General features: G+C 44.5%; 1 protein-coding gene across 1 annotated transcript in view; it reads left to right on the top strand.

Annotated features, from left to right (window-relative positions):
* The first annotated feature begins 2809 nt into the window (after positions 1-2809).
* The window catches only part of MECR (mitochondrial trans-2-enoyl-CoA reductase), a 90896-nt gene continuing 83514 nt past the window's right edge, over positions 2810-10191 (top strand). The window contains exon 1 of the mRNA XM_069224185.1: positions 2810-2964. Within this exon, the coding sequence (XP_069080286.1) occupies positions 2834-2964 (131 nt within the window). The 5' untranslated portion in view covers positions 2810-2833. The remainder of the gene's footprint in view (positions 2965-10191) is intronic.

Here is a 10191-nt window from a genome sequence, read left to right as displayed (position 1 = left end):
GATCAGGGAGTTATGACTCAGGAAGCGACAAGAGGAGGGCCTATGAGACTGCCACAGATAATGGCCCCGGGAGAACAAGTAAATGAACAAACGAGACCCTTGATGGACCTTAGTCCATTAGGGGCACCTCTTGAAGCGATGCGTCAAGCAGGATTGGGGGTTTTAACTCCTCAAACCATGAGTACAAATACCTCACTCACCCCAATGACACATGAAGGGAATACCTCACTACAAGGTTTCACCGTACAGCAGTTAAATGAGTGGTTAGAGAAAACCTATACTTCACAAAAGACTACAGTGGCCACAACAGTTGAACCTGAGAAAGAGAAACAAGATGAATATTTGAACTTTGTACGATTAGGGGCAGAAGCTGCCGAGTTAGTAGAAGGGACAATGGGAGTAAATAGATTGGAGTCATACACAGAAGCAGAATTAAGATACCTGTGTCCCAAAATTACTAAGGAGGTAGGAAAGGTACATCAGAGATTGGCAGACAGATACAATATCGATATCGGAAATACTAAACATTTGAAAAGAAGTTACAGATTAGATTTTGATTCCAAGGATTTTGAACACATGAGATCTGCAGGCATGAAGGCACATTTGAAAGAGCTGTTGCAAAGTGCACAGATTTGGGGTGCGTTAGAGAAGTGGGAAGGCCGATGGACAAAGAAAAGAGATAAGGGAAAGGGAAAGAGTCCAGTGACCAATGAAGTAAATACCTCACCTAATCTAGATTCAGTGAAAATCTTGCCTATGAGGGAGACAGCTGGTGGCGTTTTGGTACATGTGCCATGGTCCAGAGGAGATATTTTGTCCTTTACGAATGATTACCCTAGGCTAAGAGAGAAACCGATTGAGTGGTATTGCTAACGCGTCCTTTATGTTAATTTATACACATTAGGACTCGTTTTAGGCCGATGAATCTTTTGACCCAGTGGTGAGACACCGTAAGACGAGGTAACTGATCAATATGTCAAGCAATATGTCAATAATGTCATCAACATATATCACCACATATAATTCAGTTTAGACATTTATTAAAACTGTCGGCACAACCATGACCTTTCAGTCATGAATAACCACACCTTATTGAAGTTTTGTGAATTGTATTCCCTATTGATTACAATCTAATAGCAGATGTATTAATCTCAAAACCAAGAAGCAAAAGAGCATAGTCACGGTATGGCAATTATAATCGGATTTAAACAATGTGAAGATGACAAACATTAAGCCACAAATCAAATGTGTTAAACAGCATATACGATGCAGTTCAGCATTTCACCATGTCAGTCGCGTTCGCCACGTCAGTCAAAGTGAATCCTAACCTAACCACTAATTAGCATTGGCATGTTGGTCTTCATGCAAAAACAATTTAGAACATCAATTTAGAAAACATCTATCTAAGGTCTCTAATCAAATTACACAGCAGTTGGTACCTAGAAAGGAAAAGTAAATAAGTGAGTTTCAATAGCATCTAATAATTACCCTCCTCGGGACAGGTCAGCAAACAGGATCAGTCTTCGTCTTCAGGACATCAGTTAGTTCGTTGTCAGACTATCTAATGTAGGAGCGGGGACACTTCCCTCATAAGGAGGAAAGTGAGATTGGGCAACTAGGATTATTATTAAGTCTCAAGTCACTAAACAGAGTGACAGAGTTTCTGGATGCAATCGATATCATTCCCTACCTAGGTCTCTCGAGTCTTCTGTGTCATGAGTTTTTATCCCTTTTTCATAATACATACCCCCAAAATTCTATTGGATGATCACTTCGCCCCACTATCTGTAATCTATCAAATTATACATTAAGTAATGCTCTTGTCATACTACGATAATTCTCCAAACTTTGATTGGTTTTCATAATTAACATTTTTCGTAGGTGGCACATCCGGGGTTACTTCATTTTCTGGCACGTTCTTCGGGTCAAGAGTTCTCTTCACCGCGATTCAATGTCCTTGAAAGTATCTGTACTCGTTACAAGCCTACGATTTTATACTAAAGGCAACTAACATGCGGATGAGAACGCATCGGTTAAAGATATACGAATCAGCACACTGAAGAGACAAAAATATGCTTTAATATGAGAGTTAAACAGCTAGTTTTCAACTCACGCTAACTTAAGACCTATGAATTCTAATAAATGGAATCTTCGTATGTGTTAACACATTTAATTCGTAACTCAAACAATTATTTCTTATGTCGACATTAGTTTATGCATACATTTTCTTCTGTATTAAGCACGATTCTATGAATAAGTGTTGTTAATATAACGTCGCTAATATGAACATTTCACATCTAAATACGTAACGTTTAAACTACACTCTCTCACCAGCAAATGGTGTGAGTTACAATCTACAAAGTTAAAGAAAGGTAAGCAATGGGTTGAATGAATTCCCGGGGAAGCTTTCAGAATGCCCCCGAGAAGTCTTTACAAGCCAAAGCCACCTGAAAAGAGAAAGCCCCCTGCAGAAGGCAGGCAACGTGAGGGTGCTGCAGAATTATGTCCTGGAGTCGGAAAATAACACGAAGGCAAATTCATCATATTACACTTGGTAGACCGTATCCTAGACAGGGCCCAGAAATAGCGACCGGAACAGTATGATCCTCATACTTTCCAGCACTAAAATGAAGGGTGGGGCATAGGCCAATATGAGTCACTAACCCCAAATTAAACTAGCTGGCGAATTTACAACGTTTCTTCAATCTACCACCAGATGACGCCCGCTATCTACAAATGAAACGAACTACAAAAAAACACGTCGCACGTCACTTAACTGCCCGCCTCCTTCTACCTCTATGGTCTGACGTATTAGTGGCGCGTCGGCGAGAGTATGCGGTGGCTCGCAGTTGTGTCCTCAGGGAAATGGGGCCGTGTACCCGGGGGCTTAAAACGGCGCGGCCTGAGCAGCTGGTGCCAGGCACTTGTGTACGAGAAGCATGGGGACCCGCGGCTCAGTCTGCGGTGAGGGATACATTTTGATTCAGTCCACAAAACTTAGCGAGCTAAGAGGCGCCTTCAACTCACTTTGAGTCGATGTGTTTTTAGTGACAAGTGGTAAATGTTCCCGATCCAAGGTGGCCGCTGAGCCCAGCGTAGACATAGAAAATAGACTAGGCAGGACAAACAAATAGAACAATAGGCCTGAGCCTGATATGCTTTTTCATCCAATCAGAAACTTGATTTCATTCATATGGTCTGCATAGAATTCTAGTTGTCTGTGCCTTTAGAAATAAAACTTCGCTGTTGTTGCATGACTCATGGAGTTAAAAGTGACAAGTCCGAAATGTAACCACATAAATCCAGTAATAGGACTCAATGTGTCATGTGTGATGCCTTCTTACCCTGTCTTATCAAGAAAATGTTTCATTCTGAGGCGTGTGGTTTGTCTTTTACCACTGTAAGTTTTGATTTAAAAACTCCTGAGACCCAATCCAGTACTGTCTGGAGGAGGCAGAGGGAGCGGAGTCATTTAGAAAGTTTGGAATAGGACTACAATATCATTCAACGAGAGCTAAATCATCATACCATCAGCAATGGACTGTACTGCCACATTACAAATTGGACCGAACGGAATGCATGTAGGGAGATATGCAGGTAGTGGTGTGAGTTAACTAGTCATGGCAAGGTAAACTGCCAGGTGGGTGAGGCACTTTATCTAATTGTGAGGAAAAGTGAGAGGGTGTTGCATAGCGTTGTCAGATCATCACAAGTCATCAGTGACATGTTCCAATCCTTGGCGTTTCTTGTACAAATCATTGTTTTCAAGTGTTTAAGGTAAACTGAACCTCCCAGAACGCACTATGTTGTTACATTAAATATAAGGTGGATCATTGCGTCCTTGTTGACATGCAGTCATCTTGTAACCTGGTGATGCAGATCTGGATTGTGGGCTTTTGGCACTATATAAGAGGATACTGCATGTTAAGATTGCAGCACTTTGCTCATGGAACTTAATAACGAAAGGTTAGCTGTGTAGGTCAAGATTTTTTTTTAAATAGTTGTGAATATATGAGGTAATATTAAAACTACTGACTTGCCGTTAGATTCTACCCCAAAGTCTCTTCTATGGTAGCATGCGTCCTTGTTTACTTTTATCATAGAAAATGTTTGTACAAATATTTATATATTTGTATAGCACACCCTGCAAAAGTTCTTTTCATCTAGACGCAGTGCTGGCTGCCACCAATCTAAAGTGTTGGGGTGGGGGTTTTAGGGGCATAATATTTTTTTTTTAAATGTGCCGATCCCAGTATCGCTGCCGGCTGCCTCGGTGCTCCTTTCTGCAAGGCAGTCACTGGGGCATAAAGCACAGGCTCCCAATCCAGATGTTGCTCTCATGCTATACCAAGCATGAGAGAAGGGCTGGGATTCGCCTACGCGGGCTGGTCTGATGCTCACTCAGGCACAGGGAGCCTGTGTTGTTTCTCTTACGGGCTGTGTAACAGAGCTGGTTGTAGAAATGTAAGTGCACCTGTCAGTCTGGCAATCCTAACATGGCCGGCCAAACAGACATGCACAATTACAGTGCCCACCAGTCCTCCTTGCTATGGCCAGTCCCACCCTAGATTCTGTGGCTCAGTCAGACAGTGATTAAAATGATAATAACATTTTTTTATTATAATTTTCTTTTTCACTAACTGACTCTGAGCATGGGCTGGGAACGTTCCTCTGCTATTATGGAGGAGCAGTCGCTGTCTAGAAGCAATAGGTTTTCAAGTAATAAGGTGCAGGTCATTGTTGTGGGATTACAATTATGATGGCAGGTGATGTTGGTTACAATGACCACACAAATTCACGCAAAAATAGCCACAAAAGTCACAAGGTTTTTCTTAGTGTTGCATGTCAGAGTAACAAAGAGATATTGCTTACGTTTGGGATGCTCATGCTCCAGCAATGGAGCACTCAGAAAAGACGAGTTTTTAATCTTGCTTTGAATAGCATGAGGCTTGTAGCATTGCTGATATTCAGTAGGGTGTTATTCCAGAGGTAGGAGGCAGTAGTGAAGAAGCATCTATCTTTTTTTTTGTCTTCAAGGGTCATTTAGGAGGGTTGCTTTGTCGTAACAGAGTGAAAGGACTGATAGTGCTGACTCTTATCCTGAAGGTATGTGGATGCAGAGCGTTCTAAGCATTTGTATGAGATATATAGGCTTGAAAAAGATTACAGTTTCTGTGAGAAAATAAACAAATCTTATTCATTTCTCCATTATGAAGGCTTTGGTCCAGGCATCCCCAAGGGGTAGACGGTTAACTTGGCCCTAAGTAGTCTTGTTTTATTTTAAAGTGATTGTTGGACAGCTACACATTTTTACAGATCCTCATGGATCCTTATTTTTCAGCCCATTGAGACTTTTCACCCAAATACGAGATGAAGACTGTTCTAAATCTTTGTGATGCTACTTGAAGATTTGCAAGCAAAAGGCACGCTGTCTTGTTGATTATGGCAGCCCTTTGGCAACTTTTAGCTCTGGTCTTTATTATCCTAATCAATAAGTTGGCCAGTAGGGGTCACCCCCCCCCCCCGCTTAGTTGTTTGCTTCCTTGGAGTCGAGGTTCTATTTTTTATAGTCTCTCAAAGTTACTCCTCTAATTATATATAACTAAAGCAGTAGCAACATAAAGCTGTTTCCTTTTCCGTGTCAGTGATAAGAGTATCAGTTACTAAACATAGCTGTAAACCCTTCTATTAGAGATTAAAGACATTTAAAAGAAGTTTAAATATGGATGCATGAACTCTAGCTGCAACTCACCATATCCAAAGCAAAGGTATATTGTTATTTAAAAGGAGGGTGACCCCAAGGAGATTCGATTTTTAAAAAAAATATATATTAAAGGGTCAGCAAGTAAGCATGTAACTTTTTTGCATGTACCTTTGCTGTATTGAAAAAAGCTAACATCAGCTGGAAAATGCCTTAGAGAAACAAAATAGAGCACTGCTGAGTGACATAAGTCTTCATAAGGATAAATATGATACAGTAGCACAGTGAGACTGGACCAAATGCCCCATCCTGGCGGTGCATGATTCCGAGAACCACAATTCCCAAGTGATGGGAGAGGCTCACTATCTCAGTGAACACACTGAAAGAACCAGGAAACTGGCCCTCTGGTGGCAGAGGTGCTGATGCCTAGCAGTGGTGATTTTCCATCCTTCCTGATCAGCGGACTGCCCTGACTGCTGGAGGATCAGTGACCAGACTGACCCATTGCCAGAGGTGGAGGCAACGTTTTGTGGACCCCAGACTGGGGGATGAACCGAGTATAAGGTGTCTCTGGCCTCATTCTGAATCCCAGAGTGGGAGCACTGGTCCACTGATTCAACAGGGATTGCTGGACGCACTGGCCCTGTAGGGAAGGAGAGCCAAGCTGAAGGACATCTGGAGAGGCATGGAAAAGGTGCGAGAGCACTCACCTCAAAGCAGATGAAGTGTCTGATAGTGACAAGAAGATTCAAGGTGAGCAGGGGTTGCTCGTGCTGGCTGGGAGTGCGTGGTAAGCCCGTTGCAGGGGGTTTGGTTGGCACGGCAGCCCGAGCGTTGTCCCCTCTGCTCCTCCCCGCTGGGATGAGGGGGAGCCGGGGTGCTGCACGGCCGGCTCCACCCAGGGTTGGTGGTGACCCTTGAGTGCTAGGTGGCCCCCTGCATTCTTCATCGCTGCAACATGACATCCTGCAAACACCTGCTACTGCCTCTACATACATGATGGTGCACAACAAACACTTGTGGCCTGGTCCACAACCAGCGTAACAAGGGAATTCCGAGACTGTGGGAAAGGCCGCCGGTCCTGGGATGAGTGAGGGACTGGAGGCACTTACGGCGACAATGCTAGTTGCCATAGAGGATACCAAGGCAGCATGTGAGGGCAAGATCGACACAGTGGCCATAAACCACTTCACTCATGAGAGCGGGACACTGCAAATTGACAAGAGTGGGAGGAATTGAGAAAATAGTGCAAAAGATTCAACCCACACTATTGCACATGAATTTTCAAAATATCTAGAACAGCTCTACTAAAGCTGTGGCACCCATGGCCGAGGGGACCTAGAGGCTTTTGTGGGTGATCGCCTGACTCCATGACTGGATCCGGACCAGGTTCAGGCCCCGGAAGAAAAGATTACTGTGTGTGAGGTGTCGCTGGCTATCACACAGATGAACGGTGGTAAAACTGGCGGTCTAAACGGCTTCCCGGTAGAATTCTATAAATGTTTCACTTCGAAAGTGGTCATGCTGATGCTGACCATGTTTAATATGGCTAGGGAAGCTGCCATCTGACGTTTGAGAAGCCACAATTGTCTTGATTCATAATGAGGGAAAAGCGGCTGAAAATTGTGCCTCATACTGGCCAATCTCCCTGATCAATACAAAGACTAACATTTTCGCCAAGATTCTTACAAATCATCTAATACAAGTGATCGATTGCCTTGTTGCTCCAGACCAGTCCAAATTTATGCCATATAGAGCTACGGGCATAATCTGAGGAGATTGATGGGCTGTCTGGTGCATTGTGGGCGTCTGCAGGAGTTTGAGGTCCTCTTGGCCCTGGATGCTGAGAAGGCCTTCGACTCCCTAGAATGGGTGTAAATGATGGCCATCCTCCGGAAGATGAGCTTTGGTCTGTATTTTCTGTCTTGGATCAGCCTACTATAAACAGACCCATTGACGCAGGTCCAAGTGAATGGGGTAATATCAGATTGATTCGGCCTGTCCTGGGGTACCAGGCACGGCTGCCCGCTCTCCTCCCTACTATTTGCAGTGGCCCTCAAACCCTTGTCATCGTGGATCAGAGAGGACTCACAAATTAGGGGTCTTCGATGGGATCCTGGGTGAGATGACATCATCTCCCTTTACGCCGACGATGTACTCCTTTATCTGGCGGACTCCGAACACTCAGTACTGAGAATCATTAACATTTTAACATTTTTTGACTCCTATGCAGGTTTCCGAATCAGTTGACATAAGTCCGTCGCCTTTCCACTGGGGACTGATGCCCCGGCAATGGTGGGGAACTGCCCATTTAGCTGGGCAACCAATGGCTTCCGATATCTGGGCATTTTGTAACACCAAATGTAGCCCTGTTTATACTGGATAACCTTGAGAGCGTTTTGGAGGCCTACTGAAGGGATGTAGAGAGATGAAGAAAGCTGACACTTTCACTTTTAGGCACTGTGGCCCTCTTTAAGATGAAATACTTACCCAAATTCCTATACATCCTGCAGGATACTCCTATTCGATCCCAGATGCATTCCTCCACAAGGTTAATAAAACAACAAGAGTGTTGCTCTGGGATGGTGGGATACCCAGAATAGCCCTCTAAACAATGACCAGATGCCAAACAGATGAAGGCATTGCCCTGCTGAATCTCCAGCTCTACTACTGGGCTTCACAGTTTTTGATGGTCAATGACAAGGTCCTCACAGGAATGTTCCCTGTGTGCTGATCGCACAGCAATGGTCTCACAGGGATACTTCCGCAGACTTTATGGAGGGAATGCCCTCCCTGCTCTCCCCATCCCGACACAGACAGTGGTCCACATTTGGAGGAGGGCGATGGGTGTGCTGAGGTAGCGGAGCAGGGTGACACTGCAGGCTCTGCTTTAGGACACAGATCTTTTCCAGGGTTTAAGGAACATAGAGGGTTATTAAAAATGGGACCTGCTAGGGATCTCCCACTTGGAGGATGTTTGGAAGGACAGCGAAGTAATCCCATTCGATAAACTGTAGTCTGCGTATAAATGATCCGGTAGTCAGTTTTTGAGATACCAATAAATATGTTTTTTGCTCAGCAAATGTGAAGCACTACAGGCTGAGGTAGATAAGGAATCCCCCTTGTAGTGTAGGGTCTTGGGTTCCCCCGACAGAACACGCTGTGACCCAAATCTACTCCACGCACCTGAACAACAGATTTCCTCTCCTAGACCACTTGAACGAAAGGTGGGAGAGAGATACAGGTACCCTGGAGGATGACTGGAGCCAGGCATGGGTATATCCCAGAGAAGTTGCGATCCGGGGTTGTTTCTGCCAATACAACTGAAACTTCTGCATAGCGCCTACTACACCAGAACTAGGCTGTTCAGTATGGGTCGGACTTCTGACGACTGATGCCTCCAGGGCTGTGACATGAAGGGCACCTTGATCCACATGCTTTGGGGGTGCTCGAAGTTGCATACTGGAAAAGAGTGGGTGAAAAAAGTTCGGAGACAAGGTGAAGCTCACACCCCAGCTGGTGTCCCTGGGGATCTGGGGGTGACCAAATCTTGGACCGCTATAACTTGCTGTTCTGCAGCCTGGCCCTAATGGTGGCCCGCAGGGATATCCTGAAATACTGGGGGACTCCCACTTTGCCAACTATGAGAGAATAGGAGGAGGGTCTTGACTGGTTTATGAGGGCAGAGAAATTGGTATATCGGGCGCTGGGCTGTCCATGCAAATTTGAGAAAATCTGGGGCACATGGAGAGAGATTAGAGAACAAAAGGAGTCGGGGCAACTAGTGGAAGCCTGCCACACAGACAGATGGCTGAGGCCTCAACAGTGGATCGACTGAGCGGATCCCCCTGGCATGCTGGGACTATTGACTGGAAAGCATCTTATTTGTCCCATTATTATCCGGTCCTACCCACCCCTGGGTGGTTAATTGAAATTCTGAATGTATTATCTGCATGTCCTCGAAGTTGGGGGGTTGTGTTATGTTGTTTACCTTTATGTAAAACTCAATAAAGAGATTAAAAAAAAAAAGATTGGCATACACATAGCTGTGCAATATTCAAAACCAAACTGCATGTTTACAAGTGCCCCATTAATTTACGATCATTATGCAAACACCTGTTTGTGCAGGCATCTCAATTATGGGTGGTTTGTTCTTTGGCGTACCTGGTAATTGATTTATGGGATAATGTTTGCACACCTCATCCCATTTCAGCAGCTCAATCCTTCTGGAATTTAATAGGTTAACCCCTTCGTTGCTAGGCCTTTTACCCCTCAGGTGCCAGGCATATTTTTTGGCTTTTTCGGGCAGTTCACGCCTAGGCCCTCATAACTTTTTGTCCACATAAGCTACCCATGCCAAATTTGCGTCTTTTTTTTCCCAACATGCTAGAGATGCTAGAGGTACCCGGTGTTTGTGGGTTCCCCTGGAGGAGACCAAGAAATTAGCCAAAATACAGCGAAAAGTTTGTTTTTTTCAAAAGAATGAGGGG

The sequence above is a fragment of the Pleurodeles waltl genome, chromosome 3_1 (genome assembly GCF_031143425.1).
Source record: "Pleurodeles waltl isolate 20211129_DDA chromosome 3_1, aPleWal1.hap1.20221129, whole genome shotgun sequence".
Lineage (NCBI taxonomy): Eukaryota > Metazoa > Chordata > Amphibia > Caudata > Salamandridae > Pleurodeles > Pleurodeles waltl.
The sequence above is the reverse complement of the archived record's forward strand: the minus strand, read 5'-3'. Positions and strand labels throughout refer to the sequence as shown.